The sequence below is a fragment of the Fusarium phalaenopsidis genome (assembly GCF_050370095.1).
Source record: "Fusarium phalaenopsidis strain FUZ10S chromosome Unknown contig_32296, whole genome shotgun sequence".
Lineage (NCBI taxonomy): Eukaryota > Fungi > Ascomycota > Sordariomycetes > Hypocreales > Nectriaceae > Fusarium > Fusarium phalaenopsidis.
In genome coordinates, this window is record NW_028145408.1 from 3,002,623 (window position 1) to 3,025,544 (window position 22,922).

At 50.4% G+C, this 22,922-nt stretch overlaps 7 protein-coding genes across 7 annotated transcripts; 3 read left to right on the forward strand and 4 right to left on the reverse strand.

Moving 5' to 3' along the window:
- Positions 1-2,741: 2,741 nt before the first annotated feature.
- LRP88_06528 (Dabb family protein) lies at positions 2,742-3,122 on the forward strand (the record flags this gene model as incomplete). Its single annotated transcript, XM_083243066.1, has 2 exons — positions 2,742-2,846; positions 2,901-3,122. 2 exons carry the CDS (start codon positions 2,742-2,744, stop codon positions 3,120-3,122), a joined length of 327 nt encoding a protein of 108 aa, XP_083102002.1.
- A 685-nt stretch (positions 3,123-3,807) lies between these two features.
- On the forward strand, positions 3,808-4,697 carry LRP88_06529 (uncharacterized protein; the record flags this gene model as incomplete). The annotated part of the gene is made up of 3 exons (XM_083243067.1): positions 3,808-4,131; positions 4,215-4,225; positions 4,334-4,697. 3 exons carry the CDS (start codon positions 3,808-3,810, stop codon positions 4,695-4,697), a joined length of 699 nt encoding a protein of 232 aa, XP_083102003.1.
- Positions 4,698-5,608: 911 nt separating this feature from the next.
- LRP88_06530 (uncharacterized protein) lies at positions 5,609-7,714 on the reverse strand (the record flags this gene model as incomplete). Its single annotated transcript, XM_083243068.1, has 5 exons — positions 5,609-6,430; positions 6,479-6,813; positions 6,868-7,016; positions 7,087-7,291; positions 7,348-7,714. The coding sequence occupies 5 exons, from the start codon at positions 7,712-7,714 to the stop codon at positions 5,609-5,611; spliced, it is 1,878 nt and encodes a 625-aa protein (XP_083102004.1).
- A 1,374-nt stretch (positions 7,715-9,088) lies between these two features.
- LRP88_06531 (uncharacterized protein) lies at positions 9,089-9,937 on the reverse strand (the record flags this gene model as incomplete). The annotated part of the gene is made up of 2 exons (XM_083243069.1): positions 9,089-9,294; positions 9,727-9,937. 2 exons carry the CDS (start codon positions 9,935-9,937, stop codon positions 9,089-9,091), a joined length of 417 nt encoding a protein of 138 aa, XP_083102005.1.
- Positions 9,938-12,761: 2,824 nt separating this feature from the next.
- LRP88_06532 (uncharacterized protein) lies at positions 12,762-14,284 on the forward strand (the record flags this gene model as incomplete). Its single annotated transcript, XM_083243070.1, has 2 exons — positions 12,762-12,953; positions 13,007-14,284. 2 exons carry the CDS (start codon positions 12,762-12,764, stop codon positions 14,282-14,284), a joined length of 1,470 nt encoding a protein of 489 aa, XP_083102006.1.
- Positions 14,285-16,424: 2,140 nt separating this feature from the next.
- LRP88_06533 (alpha/beta hydrolase) lies at positions 16,425-17,272 on the reverse strand (the record flags this gene model as incomplete). The annotated part of the gene is made up of 2 exons (XM_083243071.1): positions 16,425-16,787; positions 16,841-17,272. The coding sequence occupies 2 exons, from the start codon at positions 17,270-17,272 to the stop codon at positions 16,425-16,427; spliced, it is 795 nt and encodes a 264-aa protein (XP_083102007.1).
- Positions 17,273-20,152: 2,880 nt separating this feature from the next.
- Positions 20,153-21,814, reverse strand: LRP88_06534 (uncharacterized protein; the record flags this gene model as incomplete). The annotated part of the gene is made up of 3 exons (XM_083243072.1): positions 20,153-20,470; positions 20,607-21,257; positions 21,317-21,814. 3 exons carry the CDS (start codon positions 21,812-21,814, stop codon positions 20,153-20,155), a joined length of 1,467 nt encoding a protein of 488 aa, XP_083102008.1.
- Positions 21,815-22,922: the final 1,108 nt, after the last annotated feature.

Genomic DNA, 22,922 nt, shown 5'->3' on the forward strand with positions numbered 1-22,922 from the left:
CCTTTTACAGATAATCTACGAACCCGGTAGACTAACTCAGAGCAGGAAAGCAGTAGCTCGACTGGGCCTCAATGTCAGGAACCTTTGCGAGCTTTCTCATTCTTTACAGATCGCTATCAGCCTCGGTCAGCGAAGGGGCCCAATATTTGAAGCCAAGAAGTGCATGGACTCGCTCAGCCGGAAATTATTTCCTCCTGGTTCAAGCCGCCTGGAGGACTCAGAGCACACGGTTCCACAATGGGCAAGCTCTGAGGCACCCCCACCCCCAGTTGCTGACACGCAAGACGTGAAAATAGACCACCCATCATCTCTACTGTCTATCTTACAGCGATGCCAAAGGCGGAATTCCCTAGGGGAGCCATTCTGGCCGGAGGAGCTCCTCAAACGCATCATGACAAGAGATAGGGTACTCGAGAGCCTCGACCTACGTGCCCAAGGATTCATCAATACCATTGTTCCACTAGTAGAGAAGAGCCCAGGCCTATCAGGCCAAGGATTAGTCAAAATTTATGCCCTCTTGACCTTGGTGGACAAGAGTGAACAAATCCTAGCGTTCATTGAGGAGGGACTGCGCGACAAAGACTTGCCGCTCCGCTATGACGATACCGACTTCTTCCGTGATGAAGAGGCTCTAAAATGTTTCCAGAGTTGGAAGCCTCCCGAGAAAGGTCGTTTCAGCATCTGGCAATGGGGTTTTGTTGTCCCGTTTTTCCAGCTTGAGCCTGATGGGTCCCCGAAACACTACAACTTGGATAGCCGTGCCATCATCCCTTGGATATATGATAGCACAGTTCCTGTCCTGGAGATAGCCGGGGTCAGCGATAGGGAGTTTTCAGGAGTTTATCGCATTGCTATTGACCCCGATAGCCAAGGGCTATGGGAACAGCTGCAGCAGGTAAGTTATGACCAGGGCATTGAAGAAGCATGGCTGACGCTCCGCCTCAGATAGGCCTGGACGACAGCTTTTTTGCCCTTAGGGCACTGTCTCCGAACTATTTAGACGAGGACATGTTTGCCGAGGAACTCGATCGGTTATGGAGGCTAAGCGAGACTGGACACGAAAACCTCGCCACGCTCCTTGCATCAATTAGCCATGGCAGGCGCTACTACTTCCTCTTCCCTTACGCTGAGTGTACTCTCTTACAGTTTTGGGAAGAGCTTCACCCAGAGCCACCACCTCATGATATGGAAGAGACGCAGTGGCTGATAAGACAGCTCACAGGGCTCGTAGGAGCCATGGGCACAATCCACGGGCATCTATGCAGTCACGGGGGCATCACGGCCCAAGACACCCATCGTTTCAGGTCCAGCCACGATCCTAGGGGACATACGATGTTGAGCTGTTATGGATTATCTTCTCCAAGCCAAGGTAAGGGCCGCTCCTATTTTGGTGGCCCCGGCCGTCAGCGTCTGAGATGGAACTTCCCCGATGATATGTCATGACAATCATGTGATATTTGGTCCCTCGGATTCGTCCTGTTGGAATTTGTGACCTGGTTCCTGGGCGGAGTCAAGCTTGTTCGTCAATTTGAGAGCCAGTTGATATCTCAATTCTCCAGCGACAATACTGAGACCAGTACACCTGAGGGATATACGACGGAGAGAGGTACATATGCGGTCGATATGTTTCAGCTTGGAGAATCTTTGGCAGCCCAGTCTTCTAGGATGCCCAGATCAAGAGGAGAACGCACTTCCGAAAGCAGCTTATGGTCTCATGTCAACCGTGAGGCCCTAGAGGTTGGCCACAATCATCATGATCATCTGGCCTTAATACTGACTCTCTGCAGTGGGCTGTGGAGCTACATCACCATCAAAACTGCACCAGGTTTGTCAGAGAGGTTTTCTTCGTCGTTCAAACAATATTGGCGGTAATTTTGAGCGAAGCGGATCAACCATATTATTCTGGCCTTCAGGGAGAATTCGAAAGAGTCTATCGACAGTGCGGTGCCGATTTTGGGAGCGAACCTCATCGTTTTTCTCGTGGTCACGCGTCGAGCTCTCGTGAAGCCCCTACAGTTTCAGCTGAAGAGAAAATGCCAAGCCAGACAATACCTCATACCCCAGGGCAAGACGACACGGGAACATTGGATGTTACCATAGACAGAGCCGGCAGTTCGCGCGGGAACAGCTAGGATAAACAGTGCTTTGTATGTTTATGTACTCTTTTATGTTTTGTTAGAGTGTCTTTAAGGTTTTCTTTTGTAAGGGCTAAGTTAGTCGAGATATGCAAGGGCATTGAGGTGACCTGTTTCCTAGATTCCGGATGTCCGATTTGTTGAATAGGTGCAGCTAGTCTCTTGAACGATTCATCTCGAGCGTCCCATCCAACCATTGCGTCCTCTCAATCAACGCCGATAGGAAAGAAAATGACCACGCCAGTGAGTTGACGAGTCCAGGACCTGGCAAGCAGTCGGAGGTTCTTGACGAAAGAGAAAGTGTACAGACCGGAGGAAACAAGTATCCGAGGTTCGCCTTGTTCAAGGGGATAACTTATTCTAACTAGTCTTTCGCTCTCGTCGAGTCTACGCAGTCTGATTGGTCTTTCGGAAAGTTGCCGTCCTGTTCGGATGGCCTCGGCCGAAAGGTTCCGTTGCGGAGCAATTCCGACGCCGCGATTGCTTTCCGCAGCGCTTCTTAACCCGAAAGCCCATACACAGATAAATATGGCATTTTCTACTTGTTCATCGGCCTAGATCACTCAGACAACTCAATCAGTCCTCCAAGTTAGATCAAGCCTCAACATGAGCCTGCCAATCTTTCGGGTTACTTTGTTCAAGATCCCTCGTGAGGAGGATCAGCAAAAGGTGCTGGACATATACAACAGCATGCCCCCGAAAGTCATCAAGGTCTGTCTTACAAGTCATCACTCTTGCCATGAGTATAGCTAAACAAATATCTAGGACGGAAAGCCCTATGTTCGACTGGTAACTGTCGGCAGACCCAAACCCGACCAGCGTGCCCAAGGATTCACCGTAGCGGCTGTCTCCCGCTTTGACAACTCAGACGACATGGCGTATTACGACAATGAGTGCCCATGTCACGCTGAGCTCAAGACATTTGCCAAGAGCGTACATGAAGGGTTGGTGATGGTTTATTTTGACAATGAGTTACTCTCGATCTAGTCATGCATCATCCTAGCCCATTTAAGCATCGAAGCGTCCTCGCTCAAATTCACCGAATAGAATTTCTTACGAATGACTCACTTTATGGTTCCCATAATTATGTTTTGTGTTAAGTTTGAAAACACTGGTTGCCAATGGGCCAGGTACAGGGTAGGCAGTTAAAAGCCAGTTATATACACCCACGAGGTAACCTTTCCATTTGGAGGCCGGCTATCTAGCAGTCAGCAACAGCCATGTCGGTAGAAGAAGATCCATTGTGTTTCTCCTTTGCTGAGAAAACGGTTCAATAACTCATCGTTCATGGGTTTCGTGTGCAACCTAAATGCCCAACAACCGGCGTACCCGTTCCACCATGTTGGTGGCGTGAAGCCCTGGACCATCCCCTGACTCCTTTCCTTTCTTCTTCTTCAGCTCGTCAAGAGTCGCCAAGAAAAATGCCCGAATCGTCAGCTGCTGTTGGTCGACGTCAGTTCTAGACCCCTAGACCTACTGTAATGCGAGCTTATAATGGGTTTACTGACGGCTGAGATCTGGGCTCGTACAGGATATTGAAAACTAAGCGGAGGCAGTCAAAATTAGTGCCAAACCTCTCCCAAACTTAAAAGTGTCCCGACAGCCCCAATGGCGCAGTAACAGGAGCACTCAACCTTCAACCTCACAGTCTTTACCTTTGCTTTCTTTCAGTATGAAGGTTCCTGTCGTTTCCCTCGCGTTTGCTGCCCTCGCCCTTTGCGGTAGAGGATATGCCGGACCCTGCATTCCCCAGTCTTCAGCGCCCACCACGGTGGTCTCGTCGACCACTGATGCTACGGCTTCAACCTCTACTGCTACCTCAACCGTCACGGACTCTTCCTCTGCCGAGTCTTCCTCAACTGAGCTGTCTTTCACCTTTACCGACATTTCCTCTTTGACCGAGGTTTTTATCATGTCCACCATACTCTTTACCGAGTTAACCACCTTTGTCGCCTCCACGACAACCACCACGTCCGAGAAGCCTGAGCCCACAAACGTCCTCATCAACACATAATTCGATGAGCCGGACAGCGACGGTCAATATACCGGGGCACCCTGGGTTCTGACAGATAGCCACAGCATCAAGAGCGGTAGCATTAACTCCAACCCCGCCTTCTCCCGTTCAGGTTCCCGTTCAGCGTATGGCCTCTCCCATGAAGACCCTTGCTATGATGCATGCTAACCCGTTGTTCTGGCAGCTTCTTCACCATCGTCGTTTGTTCCCAACGAGGCCGTGTTGCACAAACACTCGACCTGGTCCCGGGCAAGACATACGGCCTCTCCTACTGGTGGCTCCTCAACAAAGGCCAGCCTGCTGCCGACTGGGGATGCTACACCACTGTTATCGTGTCTAACAGCGCTGGCCAGACGGTTGTTTACAAGGACCACAGAATCGTAGCCCCTCTGCCCCTCAACACCTGGACGGAGAATCAACTCTCGTTCGAGTCTACAGGGCCCAACTCTAAACTTCAGATTTATGCTTTCTGCAATGCTCGTACAGGCCCGGGCGGGGTTAACATTGTCATCGACGATATCACGCTGAAGGAGCGAGCATCATCGTAGGCCTATTGATGGTAGAGCAGGGGGCTTTATGTATAGAAAGTTTTAATAATTCAAGTCTGTGAGAAGTGATATTTGCCGAGCGCAAGATTTGGCAATTTAGTTTACATTCAACGACGTGTCCCGCAGCAACCAGCACCACATGGAGAGCTTCACGATGGGTGACCACGCTTCAACCACACTTTAGATTCGGAAGCCCATACGTCAAAACGTTAGAGTCAAAGCCCACTGAGAACTACCACGTTGAATATTAGAAATTACTAAACCATTATGGATTGGAAACTGCGTGAACTCAGTCCTTGGTAGGATAAAGCCTGGTCGTTCCCTAGACACTCGCCGGGACTTGCTGGGTTTTACTGGCGCGTTGCTGAACGCAAATACACTATTAATTTCTTTCAAAAATGTAAGGATCTTCTGGCTTAGTTAACACATCAAGGCCCAACGGTCTAAGTCTACCACTGGTTGTCGGTCAGCAACCCCCTAAGTGGCCGATTGCCGATGGTTCTGGCGATGAACTCGCAAACATCCTCACGGTACAGATTCCTAGCGGCCAGGTGGCATTCGTGCTGGCTTCAGATGATCAAAACATCAAAGAGCGTTATAGCTTTTGGACGACTCTGGCGAAGGAGATTGTGGAGGCTCAGGGATCAAATCAAGATGATGTTACTAACTATGGTGAGCTATGACTGAGAGGCATCTACTAAGCTTTAATATTGGTTAGATATTAATTAAGGGATGATGAATATCGCAAAGAAGTATTGCCCTTGTGGTTTATCTAATCGATCAATGGAGACCAAATTGTTAAGATGGCACGATGAGTTTATGCAGTCTGAAGGGGGCTGCTCAAGTTCGATGCGTAGCTATGTCTAACTTACCCCGATATACAGAAGGTCTCTACATAGGCCCAAGCCTGCTCACTCCGTCCTTTCAGGTCGAGTATCCCGATAAGCTGGCGGTAGGATCCCTTCTAGGGCGGCCTTGATCTGCAGCGCCAGCGTCCTTGAGTGCCATCTATGCTGCTGCGTGTAACCGCCTGTGATCCAGTAATTCTCAAGTCGCGGATGGCGCTTCCACATGCCGCGGATCTCACCCTCGGCATCGACGCCCCAGGTCGACTCCAGCCGCTCTGCAATGTCTCGAGGACCCAACAGGTCCTTATTAGCTTTGATCTCCCTGTCAAGCTCTCCGCCAAGGACCTCAGCGGTGATATCGCGCGCTTTCAAGTCGGCGAATCCGGTGCACCACACGATGGCATCGGCGTCGACGGTGCTATCGTCCGAGAAGCGCAGACCGGTCTCAGTGAACGCAACTGGTTCTACTCCTGCCTTGATACCGACCTTCCTCTCGGCAATTAGGTCGGTAGTTCCGACGTCGACATAGTGTCCACCGGCCTTCTCGACCAAGTTGGAATATAGGGCCTGACTGGGGTCGGCGCTATCAAGGACAGGGAAGCCAGCAGCAGCGAGGGCTGCGTAGCGGTCTGGTTCCTTAGATGCCCACATGGCAAAGAGGTTCCGTGCGAGCTGGCCATCGACGGCAGCAGGCAGCGTCAGGAACATCCTATCGGCTGCTTCGACTCCAAAGTTGTAAGCTCCGAGGCTGCTGGAGTGACAGACATAGTCTAGGGGGACGATATATGTTGGGGATCGGACGTTCATTGTCGCTTGGAGGCCGGCGTCGTGGCAATCTTGGAGCACGTCAAAGGCTGTGTTGGCGGAACCGATCATTATGACCGACTAGAGGCTGTTAGATGCTTCTTCGACTCGGGGGAGTGTACACCTCACCTTGACACCCTGCTCACTCAGATCATTGGCGCTCCTGTAAGCAGTCGAGTGGATATTGATGCCCTTGTACAAGTGCTCGTCTGCTACGGACGGTATATACGGCTTCTGAGATGCAATTCCCGTTGCCTGTACCAGGTGCTTGGAGACAGCCGTTCGCAGGCCAGCCGGAGTCTGGAACTTGACAGTCCATCGCTGGGTTGACTGATTGTATATGGTTGACTTTATCTGGGCCGAAGTGATGACATTGAGATTAAAAGCCAACACAAATCTTCGGACCTGCTCAGCAAGTTCATCCTTGGTAAGCAAGTGAGGAGCTTGGAGTTCCTTGTCATAGTCTACGCGTCTCCGGTCAGTCTACTTCATGATACACAATACTGTGTCTGACCTACTGATAAAAGGTAACTCGGCGAACGACGTCGGGATATGAAACTTCATGCATTCATAGCGAAGAGCCCAGTTATCGCCAACACGAGGGTTACGCTCAACTATAACGCTGTCAACACCAAGGGTCTTGAGGCGACCGGCGAGAGCCACAGCACTGTATAGAGAGAGAGAGAGCTGATCAGCCAAATCTTCAGCCTTGGGTCTCTTATTTGACCACCACTTACGCGTTACCGCTGCCTATGATTAATACATCCGTGTTGATATCATTGAGACCATCCAGCTTCCTGCCAGGAGACCGGAGGAGTGATTCATCTTCTGGACATAGACCCAGGCCCTCAAGCTTGGTATTAAAGATCCAAATCTTCCAGTCCAGTGAGCCCTTGTCGTTTTTGACGGGTAAGAGCAGGATTCTTGCGCTGCACTTGGCGCCTGGTGAGGTGGTCGTGAAAGAAAGCGAAACATCAATGAATTGCTGTAAGGCCTACTCAGCGACGTCACATAAACCTCCGTCTCGGGTCTCCTTACCAAGGCTGGGGTTGCGGGGATAAAAGTTGCCTCCTCGAGCTTCCACTCGGTAGCGACACCCCGGAGCTTCTTTGTGTGAAGAAAGTTGGCGACAATAACCTCGGGGCTGACAAAAGTACGCAAATGATAGGTCAGAGCCAATATGTCCTTCCAGTAGGCCTGCTCGGCAAAGAAGAGGCGCTGAAGGGCATGGGCATCTTCAGCTGCTATAGCATCTTTGAATGCGTCGAGAACGGCGAGGGCCTGCTCGGCAGCACTCTCACCCGGCAGGGAGACCAGACCCACCGTCTCTTGGTCGAGGACAGGAACGGGCTGCTGGTCCATCATCTGGCGCAAGCTCGCAGGAGGGGGTTGCTCATCCTGCAGGGAGATGGATTTGGTAGCTGTGGTAACTGTGAATTAGCCCTGCAAGGATCGACAAGAGAGATCGAGCTTAAGGAAGGGCCTAAGTCTCACTGATAGCCATGATTAGAAAATTTGGAAAAGCACATGGGTAAGGAAGCAAGCAGAACGAACAGAATGCGGCAGAAACTCAGTATTTTAACTAGTTTCGCATGGAAGTGCCGAGGCCGTGCTTGGCTTGATTACCTAGTCAAGTGTCTCAAGATGCCTGTCGCATCCTTGCTTGCAGACTGCTTGATACGTCCAGGAGTTAACGAGCTTGCATGGCTCCACAGGTTGGGTAGATATCCTCTCGGCTGCTCTCACGGCAAGCAAGACTGCGTCCAAGATGGATAAGGTTCTCCCGGTACAGCCGCGGTAGGGGAAAAGGATAAAAGGTGAGAAAAGATACCCGCCGGGAACCAGTAACGGCCCTCCAGCTTGCGCCCTTGGCTGCGGTTGGCATGGGGGTATCCGACTCGAGAATGAAACGGTCAGGATGTGAGTTCTCAACCAGCACAACCAACAGTTCTTTTTTTAGTTAATCACGATTGTTCAAAACCAGCAAGTCACCAACCAGAAGCCTCAATCGCCAACGCTTGTGGTCCAAGACCCCTGGATTCTCCCCGCATCCGTTGCAACCTCCCTCCCACATCCCGGAATCCCTTCCTTGAAGCCGAGCAAGATTGACACTCAACCCCCGCTTCTTTTCCCCGGGACTTTTAGGTAGTTTTTTTTTTTCTTAATTAACTCCTTGTTTACTGAGTGTATCCAGAAGTATGGCCGATGGACTTCGCCTCCGCGAACGTGTCTTTGATGGACCAGCAAGCCTTAAAGAGGGCCATTGGTTTCTTGTTCATGCATGTCTTTTTTTTTCTTTGGTGTGCAAGTGCCATTTAATCCATGGCCAGTCATAGCAATGTCTCAAAAAGAGTTAAAGAAGCTACTCGCTGCGCCAGCGTTCGAGCCGCCGCCAGGTTATACTCGGTATCTTCTTCTCTACGCATACGGCAGGCTATAGCGCGAGTGAAAGGTGTTAGTCGAAGGGGAGATACATTTGCTCAAAGGCTGATGATGTGTACGCAGCAAACTGACACTGCCATCAAGTCCAGGTGCTGAAGGAAGTCCTAAAGACGTTCTAACAATCTGTTGGTCGACCGTAGGGGTTCTTGGTGTTTTCCGTCGCATAAAGAATGTACATAAAAGCAACAGCCATTTGTGTCCTAGTGGGTGGGGGCACCATCCATCAAGCTCTCACCAAGTCGTCGTCAAGTCGTCGCCAGGCCGTTCGGGGGAGAGGGGGGGGGAGATATCGGATCGTTAGATCTGGCGCCTCTGCATCTCGAGATCGTTCCTCAGGGCAACGAGCCTCGCCGTCATCGCATGTGCTTCAGCGTCCCGAAGGATCTTGGGCACTCTGACCCACTCAATGGCGGCCTTGCGCGCGCGAGCAGCGTGGCCCTTGTGCGTTCCGCAGCTGACGAGGTCAAAGTACCCATATCCCCACCTGTTGTGGGCGAGGAGTCCTGTCACATTGTTAACAAGCTCTGGGACTATCTCCAAAAGGTAACTTATTCAAAGGTACGGCGAGCCTCGCCATTGGCGAGGCCAGCTGGCGTGGCCATATCGGCCACGGGAATTGGGACGAAGATGAAGTGTTAGCAGGGGTAAAAGCAAAAGAACATACTCCTCTAAAAATGATATTAATTTATCAATGTTTTTTATGATGCTTAGGTAGTATTATCTCATTTCATGATATTTCTTGTCTTAATCTACTTATTATAAGATCCATAGCCTTAGATAGGGGTTATGGTTTCGTTCCCGTTCTGGCGTCTTTCTTCTGTTGTCTCGACCTGAACGCCCCATCCAGCCAACTGTGAACTTCTTCATTCCCTCGAAATACTGCCAGCGGGTGTCGTTATGCATATACTGTATAACCTTGTGCCGACGCCGCTGACCTCGAAAGGCCAAATCCACCGCAGTCCAGCCAAATCCCCGGGCTACCCGCCTGTCAGCGTACTGCTGGTCCGTCATCCCCCCTGCCAGCCTCGGAATCTGCATGGCCTGGGCTCGGTCGGCAATCGTCTCGGGCTCGGGCTCGGGCTCGGGGGTCGGGATCTGGGGGTCCGGAAACCCCATGGCGGCGAGGTGGGCTCGGTCGTTGGACATGGCGGCGGGGAGACACTCTCTCGGGATGGTAGAATAGCAATTTGAAAAAAACTGTATGCCAAGAAAACACTGCCAAAACGTATGGAGATGGATTGGTTAAGCTGTCTGCAATGGTTTATATACCTTTCAAATCCGCTAGGGGTGAAGAGCGGTTAATCCTTAAGTAGTTACTAACTAATGCATTGGCGTTATCACCATTGCCCTGGTCAAATTGGTTTTCCCGTCCTCGGGTCGAAGGTGATAGGATGAAATAATTACACATTAAGTCACGATTTTTCACCTTTGTAAGACAAAACATATCAGCGCTGTTGATCCACCATTCCAAAAAATTAACCTTAGCGGGCCTATCTCTGATTTGCTCTTAGTTTCTATCTATTGGTCACCTGGGGTATGTGCGAAGGTTACAGGTGCTGTTTGCCTTTCCTCAAAGCTTTCCTCCGCATGTGACTCACAGCAAACGTTGGGTGCCTATTTTCCTGCAAGAATTGGTATAAAAAGCCCTCTACCCCAACCTCTTGGTTTGAACCACTCAGATTCTCCAAGGATTTACCCCCGACAGCCCATATTTACTGTTTAACAACATCCTGACCATTTCTTCAACTCAACTCAAACATTCAGTTCCAGACCCAAGTTTGGCCAAAGCCTACCAAGATGGATCCTTTCAACAAGCTACCTTCGGAGCTCCGTGTGCAGATCCTGATTTCTCTTCGCAGCAGGCGCTCCGTATTGCGGTTCGCCCAGGCATCACCCGCTATGCTTCACCAGTACCTTATGTCTAAAGCATACATTGCACGTATGTTGGTTGCCCTGGACTTCGACGATGACATGATACAGGACGCCATGGGGATCATTCTACTTCCTTCACCTGATAACCGTGGTCACTACTCGAAAATACTTCGCTGTCATTATGCCCGCTGGTTAGAAAACCGGCTCCCGAATCCCCTCAAGACGCGTGATGGCAGCCTCATTGACGAAGTCCACACACTACAAGCCCGACTATTGCTGTTCATTGAGGACTATCTTACCAAGGCCACAGCTATCTTTCCGCCACGAGAGTATGTCTGCCTTCCCGATCTATCACCAAAAGGAACTCACTTGGTGTTCAAAGACAAAGCTGTCAGCCCCAGATTCAACGCTACCCAGCTTACCGATGCGGAAAGGAAGCGGCTCCTAACAGCATTTCTACGATATGAGATGATGTGTGCAATCCGCCATCCAATAACCGGATTTGTGACTGGATTGGATTTAAGGCCATCATACAAGTACAAAGGCCAGAGACTTGGGCCCTCGGAAAGAGAGACCATTCGTTGCGTCCACCAATACGTCAAGTCCCTCTACGCGGCTATGTTTGCGCAGTGCGGTGATTCATGGCTGCCAGACATACCAGTGAGCTCTCCCTATTCTTACAGCACTGGATTACTGTACCCAAATACCCTCTACGTCAACGCGTGCGCCTACGCCTCGAATATGGGTTTGAAATCGGTTGAGGCTTTGCATCCAATCCCGGTCAAAGCTGCGGGCTTTGATGTTGCTACAGTCCTGGTAAGGTCTGCCACAGCGGGTCAAGATGGACGGGATCGCCTCCGGTGCTGGTTCAAAAACTTTTTTCATGATAGGAGGATGAGTTTTCTGCCATCCGACCCTTCGCTCCATTGTATGTATGGTGATTTTGAAACCGGGGAGGCAATGGATGTACAGTACCCCACGAAGAGGGCTCAGGAATGTATCAGATGCTTTGTTCCAGTGTTACAGCCGACCTTTCTCTGCACTCGGATACATACCGACAAAGGGCATGGGCGTTCTTTGACAACGACCGATTCTACCCTTCGTCAGGCATAGCACCACACTTCCCAGATCGTATGGATATGGGAGAAAAGTGGGGATCAACAGAAAATGACGTGGAATGGTTCTCTGATCCCAAGCATGTCCCAGCTAGGCATCGGTCACAGAAATGGCACGACGAACTACTTGGTAAGTCTTGTGGTGACGAAGAGGTCAAGGAATTCCAGGACACAGGGGTCGAAACTGTGCTGCCTGCTACATCAGAAAGGTATTGGTTTCGAAGGCTACCTCGTTTCTGGCGTTAAGGGTTTGTGAAGCAACTACTTGACCCTACTTCTAGAGGTAATGCTAAGCTCTTGATGAACCTACTATGCAAAAGACCAGAGCTCGTGTTTCTACATCGCCCAACCTAGGATTTCAAGAGATGAAAAAAGCATAGGTATGCTGATGTACATGATCAATGGCTCATATTTCCCATCCTATACCCCGACGCCACTGGAAGCGAGCTGGACGAAGTTGGGTGATAGGGCGATTTTGAACCCGGCCGGGTCCTGCCTCCAAATGATCCCGGCTGTGTTTATATACGCACTTAAAGAGTCTAATTCTCGAAAAGTGGAAATCGAGAAACCAGGTTGGCCGGTTTGCAAACTAGTTGCATGATTTGAGATCCTTGGTATTCAACATGGCCTGTCTTTGCCTTCGCCGAAGACGTCTCTGGTGTCAACGACGGACGTAGGGCTATTCTAGGATACGCAGATGAACGCTTTCGCTCCAGGCAAAACCTCGAATAGATCAGCTGACATAACGAACTCGAGTCCATTGGCAAATCAGGGAGGTCGAGTCGGCGCGTTGGTAGTTGAGGGGGAAGAGGGGCATATGCGGGAGGCCATCCACTGCTGCCCTTGGGCAGCAATAACAATGCACTTTTTCCACTTTTCTGCTTGAAATGCTTGAAGAAATTACATATTTAGTCCTGATCCAGGTGCTTCATTTTAGAGGCCTCACATTTCATCGGATTCCTGCCACGCGGCGTAGGATAACCATGAGTGCCTCGAGAGTCGAGAATATCCCCCTCCGGCCCTACCCGGGTTCCAAGTCTACTACCGACAGCCGCTCCGTGGTGCCTTGCAAGTTCTTTCTGAGCGGTAGATGCTTGAAGGGATTTGCCTGTCCGTTTAGCCACGACAAGAAACCAACCATTCAAGGCCCCTCAATTCCTTCAGCGTCACGAGATGTAAGCCTTAAGAGTAGACTGCTACTCAGAACATTTGGCTAAGCGCCGCGCAGGCAGATCAAGATTGTGATGAAGTAGATGATTTCTGCCGCACCATTGCCGGCGCGTTTGTTCGATTCGAAGACGGCGGTCGCGTTTCCAGCATCTCTCTCCCCAGCGACTTCTCGGCCGTTCACCTCAGTGGCCTGCCCAAAGGCACTTCTTCCCAAACGATCAAAAGCCTGCTCGACAAACTCGGCTTTGACGTCCCCGAGAAGAATATATGGGTTATGAGTCAGGATGGAGTACTTAGTGCCAACATCCGAGCAGAGGATCCAGCTTTTTCCGGGAAGCTCTGCGCTCTCATGCCTGGAGGGTTCACTCGGGGAACCTCTAGAGTCCAAGCAACTCCGGTGGCAGCTCGTATGCCATCCAGACAAACTATCGGGCGCCTGGACTGCAAGAAAGTCCACGTCTCTTGGCACAAGCCCGTCCGGGATGTCATGTTAAAGTTTGGCCAACAAAATGTTGCTGAACAAGTACACCACAAGTTTACGACTGGAGCCTACACGATACTAGGCTGCAAGGTCAAGGCGCAAGCGCCATACAAAAATCCAGCCGCCATGTTCCGCTCGCATAGTCCCGTCCCTTGGATCATGAGACTGGCTGATGTCCCTGGATCTGCCAACAAGACAGAGATATCTCAGGCCATTTCACTACACGCCGACAAGCCACGCGAGATAGTGCTGCACGCCCCAGGTTACTCGATCGATGATGAGGAAGCTTCAGCCATGGTTCGGTCTCTTTTGACAAGAATAAGCCCCATTGAGTATTGGGAGGTGACGATGGAAACATCAACCAAGCGTGTTAAGGCTACAGCACGCTTCCTCAATGAGGAGGGTGCCAGAGATGCTGCTTCTCAGCTCAATGGAACGGCGCTACCATTCCATAAACCGGGAAAGTTGACTGTCCAGATGGTCTACTCGGTCAAGTTCAAGGTCCGGGGCGACATTTATGCCGCCATCTTGCCTCGGGTGAGCAGCCATGCGAGTGTCTGGAAAGAAAAGTACGTGTATTTCCGAGCATATCCCACTTCAACGACCTTTAAGCTCGAGGGAGAGTCCGATACGGAAGTAGCGAATGCGAGGTCAACCCTAGAAGACATCCTCAGTGGTGTCGTTGCCAAAGATGGTCAATCAAACCTCTGGGATCACTCCCTCAAGCGCAACGGATACCTCTGGCGTTTAATCAAGGAGCAACAGCAAGACCTTGGGGTGGTTGTCGTTCGAGACAAGACCAAGGATGTTCTACGGCTCTTTGGGATCGGACCATACCATTCAATTGGATGGTGAGAAGCGCCTCTGGGCTTTGAAGGGGGACTTTCAAGCAATCCTGGAGAAGCTTGGTGCTAAGCGGGCATCCCTAGACATTGTTTCATCAAAGATCGCCATCTCAGGGTCCTTGGAAGATTACGATTTTGCGCTGGCACTTGCGAATGGCGGCAGCCTTGCTGGACTGAAGAAAACGCGGAGAGACTCCAGAGACAACGATTCCGAGGAGTGTTCTGTTTGCTGGACTGAAGCAGACTCCTCTGTTCGGGTCAAGTGTGGCCATGTGTATTGCCAAGATTGCTTCGAAAACAGCTGTGCAGCACTTTCAACCTCCGGTGCTGACTCCCTCTTTCTCTGTCATGGAGACGAGGGGAGGTGCAATAAGGCCATCAGCCTTGAGGATTTGCATGCAAATCTGTCATCAGTCGCCTTCGAAGATCTCCTGGAGAGATCGTTCATGTCAACTGTCCAAGGTACCCCAAACAAACTGCACTTCTGCCCTACCCCTGACTGTGGGTATATCTACCGTACAACGAAATCAGCCGGGACGCACACCTGTTCCAACTGTCTGCAGCGAACTTGCTCCTCATGTCATGAACCTCATGTCGAGATGACATGCGCAGAGTACAAAGACATCAAGTCAGGCGGTTACGCTGCTTTTGAAAAGCTCAAGAAAGAGGTTGGAATCAAGGATTGCCCCGAGTGCAAGACGCCACTTGAGAAGATTTCCGGATGCAACCATATCACTTGTGTGGGATGCAAAGCCCATATGTGCTGGGTGTGCATGATGACGTTTTCCTCGGGAGAGCTCGTCTACGATCACATGAACAAGATGCATGGTGGCCATATTGAGTGGAGGTAAGGAAGGGAGGTCCTTGGTATGACATTCCTTTATCATTTCTATGTACCTAATGATTCGGAGGGCGGAGTACCAATGCTATCAATGAACACATGTCGTCAAACAATAGCCCACTTAATGCCATATTGCTAGTTCCCTCTCTTATACTTTGTATGTAGCTAAGGAATCCTGAGACTCCGCTCATCTCCTAGAACTACCCGCCTCGGTGTTTCCTAGAACGTGAGAACTCTTCCCTCACCTCTTAACTCGTCAGTTCGACGACGTGCAAAGCGACGTGTTCGTGAAGAGGACCTTGAACGACTAAGCGATGGCTGAGAGAAACTCACTCGTCTCGGTGGGTTCTTTGGGGTAACAAATTCCTTTGAACAATATGGTTAGTAGAGGTCTTCAAAGTAGTTAGGCTAGGTAAATCAACTTACATCAGGTTCATTATCAGGCAATGACAGAGTCTCTAGGGCTGGGATTGACTGGGCTGGTGAAGTAGGCTGTGCTGAAAGCTTCGTGATCTCTTTGACACGCGAGGTCGAGCTCTTGCCCTAATTTTAGCTTCAAGCCACTCAGTCGCCTCGGCATCAGTTTTGAATGAGTGTCCAGGTACTCGAACCAGCCCGTTTGGTGTTGAGATCAAGGCGCCATGTAGGAGCGCTTGAGCTCGAACCCAGTCGACGCAACGCCGAATGGTGGGCAGTGTCGTCTTCCTGTACCCTCGGCCTCTGGGACCCAGGTTGCACTTCTCCATTAGGACTTGGAATCTGTTGAAACCCTGACTCAAAACCGCATCAAGGTTGTTGGGCTCGTCAGCTCTGTCCAGCAAAGCGTTCAGGATGGTGCCATGAGTCTCGTCGCAGTATCGGAACCGCCATCTGTTTGTTTTCGGTCGCCTTTCAAACAGTCGGGGAATTGAAAAGTCATGAGTTTCGACCACTTTATCGTTCGGAGACATGATTGCTGTAGTACGATGTTGATATTGAAGTTGAGGGAGCTAATGAGAAGGGATGGGCAGAGTTGTCAGATAAGTATTATAGTGCGACGCTTTCTTTGGCTGTTCGTAAAGAGGCTCGCCCTTTCAGCGTGAAAGGGTGGCTAACAACGGCGAGGGGATGTCGTCTTTGTTCCTTGGGAACAAATAGTTGCCTCGCTGTGTTGTACCTTTGTCACTGTTTGTTTCCGACTCAATGCTTCGTTGTTAGAAGGAAGGTAGGTAACATAATTAGATTCATAGACACATTGTTAAGAACATCGGTATTATGTCCAAGTTCTCAAAGGCCAGACACCCGCCTTGACTACCTAAGGGACATTGCTTCAAGACGAACTACCCATGCGTTCAGCCACACCAACAATCCAGTCAACAACTTCTGTCTTAGAGCTTAGAGGCGCCACATGGTCACCAGAAATGCTTGTAACATCAACCTTGTTACCAGTCTCCTTCTCAATCATATCAATGCCAGCTCTCTGGACCTGGGGCGAGATTGCCCTGTCGTTCTCACAAAGGAGATAGGACACTGGAACATCCTTAAAACCAGCATATGTCAACGGGTTGGAAAAGCTCGTGGTAGAATGTTTCGCTAGCTTTGCAGCCCAGAATTCGCCTTCATCCTTGGGCATGTTCGAGAACGACAGCTCGGCGACCTTTGGGATATCTGGGTAGTAGAACCAGCCATTTTCCTTTTCATTGTTAATTAGATGACCTTGGCCACTCCTGGGCTTGTGAAACAAACATCTATTGCCATGGGAACCTTTTCCTCGGATGGAAAGGCTGCCTTGACCGTTCCAGCTGACCCTCCGACGTTGGGCACCAGAGATGTCATGTAGGCGATCCCAATGATTCCACCCTTAAGGCCCTGCCTCTGTCTCTCTTTCTTAGATAGCCCCTTTACACTCTCCGTAGCTGGCGTGCCGCCGTAGGAGTGAGTGATGAGAATCACGTCGTTACCGAGGTCGGCGAGTTCGCGGACGTGCTTCGCGATGAATTCTGCATCTTCATACATGGTTGGCAGTGGCCCCTCCCTGGCACCAGTTACGAGGCCGACACTGGGGATATGCAAGGCTTTGATATCGTAGCCTCTTGCTATCACAGCTTCGACGAATGGGTCATAAAACTCGGGGAGGCCGGAAGCCCCAGGGACGATGAGCAATGAGGGTCGAGGCATGGCGGATTAACGACTCAGTAGCCGAAAACAACAGTCAATTTCCTTTGGATATCTGAAAGATCCAAATGTGAGAAACCATGGCGCCTTTAATACTGTGGAGCTTCGCTTCTGCTATGCTTCCACCCTTGTCGCGTTGGATCACGTTTTCTATATCAAGACACAACTCTTCTACTCTTGAAGACGCCATGTGATCTTAATAATTGTAAACCCCTGAGAATGAAATGTCCCAAACAGGTCATTCCAAGCGCCAATGTAACCGAGCTTACTTGGCAGGATGGTGGTGCAGCCATAGCCACTTCTGACATCAGCACTTTACTGCTGCTCTGCCCTCATGCTGCATAGGGGTTAATAATTAATGGCTGTAGGAAGTCGAGGCCATGTGTCCCAAAGCAAAGAAGCCAACACGGTGGGGAAAGGATTGAAAGGAAAACTGCCTTTTCAACCGCTGTTGCACAGGTTAGGCAACAGTAAGGATTCGTATATGTACCACAGCCGGGTCACGAGATATACACCATGTGAACACGGTAGGATTACAGCAAACAACTCTTCCTCCTTCTTGAGGCTCATGTCTCAAGACTTGGCTCTCCACTCTTCTTGCTTTCCAATGACGTCTCCGTTGGCTCTCGACCATGTCTCTCGCCGCATCTCCCGCCGATGTCATCATCGAGATCATTACATACCTTTCCCCCCACGATCTCACACAGCTTAGCAGAACGTGCAAGAGCATCAACGAAATCACTGGGCCATACCTATGGCGAAACATTGAACTACACAATTTAGGCTACCATGAATCGTCTTCAGAGCTCGACTGCCCCCCGCCCTTTACCCCAGCCTCGAAACGACCATACCTGGGCCCGGGTTTGAGTGATCGATACGAAAACCGACATTCAACGATGTTTTTCCAACTGCTCTATGATATACGCTCTTGCGACAGAGAACGGTTCAGCGAGGTTGCCTCGCGAGTCAAAAGCTTATGCGCTGTCGTGGGCTGGAACGACCGTTACATTTGGCACCTTCTACCATCCTTCACCAACCTGGAGGTCCTCGAGCTCCATGGTCAATATTATCCCTTCGATATCGAAATACGAGGCCCATCTCTTGACCGCCTCCGCTTCATCAAGCTCTTTGCATATATTCCACCCGCAGCTGTCAAGTGGATACTCTTATGTACCAACGCTTTGGAGCGCTTGGAGCTCGGCCTACTTGACCGGCCCGTCTCGAATATCCAAGCAGAACATCCCGCTCATTGGCCCTTACCCGAGGAACAAGTATGGGAGAATGGAAATTTCGTAGACTATGGGAGTTTAGATGGGGAGTGGGTTATCCCGCGACCACTTGGATGTGTCTTTACCCAACTTGAGATCACCCTGCCCAATCTAACACATCTTTACCTCTGTCAGCCCTGTCAAAACGACCCTTCTACTGCAGATCAGGTTTACAGATGGTCATCTCGTGCGGAGGCAGCAGCCCTCGCCGACTGGAGACGCTTGCTGTTGGCTTCGAGCAAGACTCTGGAGACACTGGTATTGGAACAGAGACCCGGGGCCGAAGAGCTTGAGAGAGACATCGATGGCGAAGTTTGTTTCATGTTGAACAACAGTATGGGAACTGGTAACAGAGCTCTTGTGGAAATGCTGGAGGAAATATTGTTTCAAGACGGCGCTTTTCCGTCTCTGAGACACGTTTGCCTCTATGGCTTCGCTGTCGGCCAAGATTTTGCCCTGCAACCTTCAAAGTCGACCCCTGGCGGCCGTCTCATGAACCGCCTCAAGAAACTCAATGTCACTTGCGAGGCGAGGTTGGGTCGATGGACAGAGTTTGAGGGTGTCAACAACGAAACGAGTTGGGCAGAGTGGGATGGCGAGGGTCGAGAGTATCAGGATGAGAGCCAGCCGGATATGAGGTGGGATACTCTGATGGCCAGAGTATAAGTGAATCAAGTTTCATTTCTTGCTTAAAATGATGATTTCAACGCTAAACCTGGCACGGAGGTGGATTCATCCTTGAGGCGTCCTCCCCTCACGCTGCAAGCCAAGCAGGGTCTGTTTATGTTAAAAGAATATATTCGATGCTCTGAAAATCTGCTTCGAACGACTAAATCATGAAACTGTGCCCTTAAGGCTATTAGTCATAGAGCCACCATTCTGTTCCATCCTTGCCAACCCTATTGAGTGTTCCAATCTTGTCCAAAGATGAATTAATAGCTTCGTCACCAGCGTCGCGTTTACTCTTGCAATTAGCACACTGCTTCTTGTCCATATTGTTGTAATGATAGCATTGGACCTCAGTTCTGAACATTTGCATGCAACGCCATTTCTTGTGGTCGTCTCGGACCACGGTTGTGGCTTGTTTCGGCATTGAAGTGTTTTAAACGAGTGTTAGAAAGGGATTGTGTAGGTACGGTGGTGGTTTGGATTATGTTCTCTGCTGAATTGGTTTGTTTCAAGCTGTAATAGTGGTGAGCAACCGAGAGGATATGGCCGGCTATATATATTTCTGCATATATACGGATCTCAGGTGTTGACGAACACGTTGGTGAGTCACGTTCCATGACAGAGCCAGCTCTCGATCTCATCCAGCACTAGGGTTGATACTTAACTTGCGTGAACGACTGTCTTATTTGCTACACCGCCTGGAATAGTGTCTCTAATATACTATTGAGAATAGTCGAGTCTTTCATCCACCCACACCTAACAAACGTCTTAATCACTGACGTACTTCTGAGACTTAATCACTATTTCACCATTCGTTCATGGCCAGAGGCATTATTTGACAGCTTCATTTCGTCTAGAATAGTGACAGCGTTGCTTATCGAGCGGGTCCATCTTGGCCGTGGTAACTATAGGTTACCCAACAAGATCAACGAAAGCTATGGCCAAACTAGCTGAGATACTTGATGAACAGTGTCCAACCCGTCACAATCATAGCAACCAATGCCGACAGAGTGTAGATGGTCCATGGCTTATACACTCTTCTCTTGGTGAGTGGATCACTGTCCCGATCGGTGATGTCTCCCTCGCGCCTCTCTCGCTCCTTTCTAGTCATGGTGATTCCCCGGCCAAGCTTCTTGTAGTCGACGAGGATGTAAGACAGGCCGATAAAGAAACCCACTGCCTTAATGCATGACGACACGATCAACACGCGGTCGTAGCCCATCTTTTCAGTACCGTCTTGCACGACACCGTAGACAACTTCCATCTAGTACAGGTTAGTGAGGGGTTGTGACGAGGCTACGGATACTCACAATAGTTGCACCTGAGTTGTTGAAGGCTCGCCACACTCCAAAAGCAGTGCCAAGCTTGTCTTGGTCAGCCACGAGCAGAGGGATACTGACATTGAGAGGCATTCCGTTGATCAGTCCAGCAATAGACTGGAACACCAGAGCCACGAGTGGGTGAGCGTTGGTGAATCCGATCAACGAGTTGGCAAGGATGTAAACCAGAGGAGCAAGGGCAACCAAGTGAAAGCGGTGCCCATATCTGTCAATGAGCCATCCGATGATGGGAGCTCCGACAATTCGAATAACCTTTTGGCCCGTGGTCATGAAACCTGCTGTCTCTTCCTTGTATCCCTTCATGCGAATCATGTCGGCAGCGGAAACACCAAATCCATTGGCTCCACCACTCTGCAGGATCTGAGTACCTGGAAGCATGAGGTACTGCCAAGGAAGATGGAACAACGAGTCCCAAGACCATGTCTTCTTGACATTAAGTCCATGATTCTTGGCAACCGCCTTGGCCCTTGCCGAAGTGAGGCGGTACGACTTGGGGATCCATGTCCTCTCAAAGATGACATAAAAGATGTTGATGACCATACTGGCGCAGCAGAAGAAGGCAGGGACCCAGAAAGTCCATCCATACCAACCAGTCTTGTCTCGGATCGGGATAGCAACCATGCCTGCGACGAGGCCGACCGTACTGGAGAGGGCGTTTTCGAGGCCGAAGGCGAAGGCGAGACCACCGGCACCGAACCAGTGATAGATGAACTAAGTCACATGTAATATTAGTATCGGTGTTAGGAATATGCGTTTGCTAGGTTAGGTACCTTCTGTTGGGCCTGGTCAAGAACAGCAATGCCAAAGCCCATGACAATGTGACCGGCAACCAGCATCCTCCAAGCAGTAACGTGAATAGCAGCGGCAGCAAGTACAGACCCAATAAAGATGATGACGGTACAGCAGATCGTCACGGGATTAGGACCCCACCAATCCAGAATCATTCCTCCCAAGATGGGAAAGATAGAGTTGACAAACGAGTCGGCGCTAGCAATGACTCCAAACTGGGCGTTCGTGATGTTGAGTTCCTCACGGAGAGTGTTCTTCAACGGACCCAGACTTGCGTTCGTCCAGTTCTGGCCAATAGGGAAGGCGATGACACAAGCTAGGGCAATCCATTTGTACGTCCAGGGGATTGGTTTGTCCACTGGTTCGTCCTCGGCTGGTGAGTTGCTGTCCTGATTACTCGGGGTTCCGAAGACTTGGACCGTGGCGCCCTTCTCATCGTAGAGAGCCTTTTGGTGAGGCTCTGACTTTTCTGTCGCCATTGTGAAGTTTGCAAAGATGGTGAACAATGAGGTGCTCATCGATCGGTTTCACTCTCGTCCAACGTCTTGGTTTTATCAACGCCTCGGGAGATCTCTACCCCGAGCCTCATCCCACCCGAACTTCATCCCACAAGAGCCTCCTCGGAGTCCGTGTTTCGCCCAGAACCACTGCTGCATCACAATCGGAGCCGACTCCGTCCCGTTGGGTGCTATCGAAAAGAATCTGACCCTGTAAGGCGTGGGCGTTGCTTGGCCTGCGTGGGGGATCATCGCCTCGTGAGGAAGGGAACAGAGGCTCTTGAGGCACGGTCAGCGGCTCGTAAGTCAGGGCTCGATTGGAGCGGTTCGTACCGAGCTGGGTGCCAAGATCGCTTAAAAATGATGCTTAATCTTTAAGTACGCATAGTCCGCTCTTAGTTGCTGACGGGACCCTGCGCGGTGGATCGTAGATTGATAAGCTGGCCTCGTGTGCGGCTTTTAATCTCGGTGGCCGAACCAACAGAGTGTAACAATTCTTTTGAGTTCAAGGGGATCATGTTGGATGCTACGTACCTAGGGTATTCTTGTTGGTATGTTCGTGTTCCTGTAATGCCCATAGCAATGACTGTCGCCAGATGCCGGTATCGAAAGTTCTGCTAAATGAGATCAGCTCTTCAGCAGTCACCGATAACAAACCTGCCCAGCTTCTTGGCAGAGAATAGCTTTCAAATAGATCTATCACGAGCATCAGCCATCAAGCCAAGGTGGATCATGTTGCTGAGCGAAGGCGCGTTCCCTCTCTCGTCACATTCTCTGGCTCGTTTAATAGGCGATAGGTCATCAAAGTGGAGATGCCGTTATCACCGGTCTGGGTCCGGCGTGGAGCGCGGCTGTTGATTTGAATCCTTCCAGCGAGCACGACAAAAGGCCCTCTATTGGCATTAATGATTCGTATTCCTCATTAAGCAATGATGGCCGAGCCAACAATTGCCAATCTGGGTATGCATGCTGGTTAAGAGAAAAAGAGTCACCTCGGCGGAAGATTGAAAGGCCGCTCACGCATGAGAATTATAAGTGAGGGCTGGCTTTGTTTTCTTTCACATGTGACGATGAACATATTAGCATATCC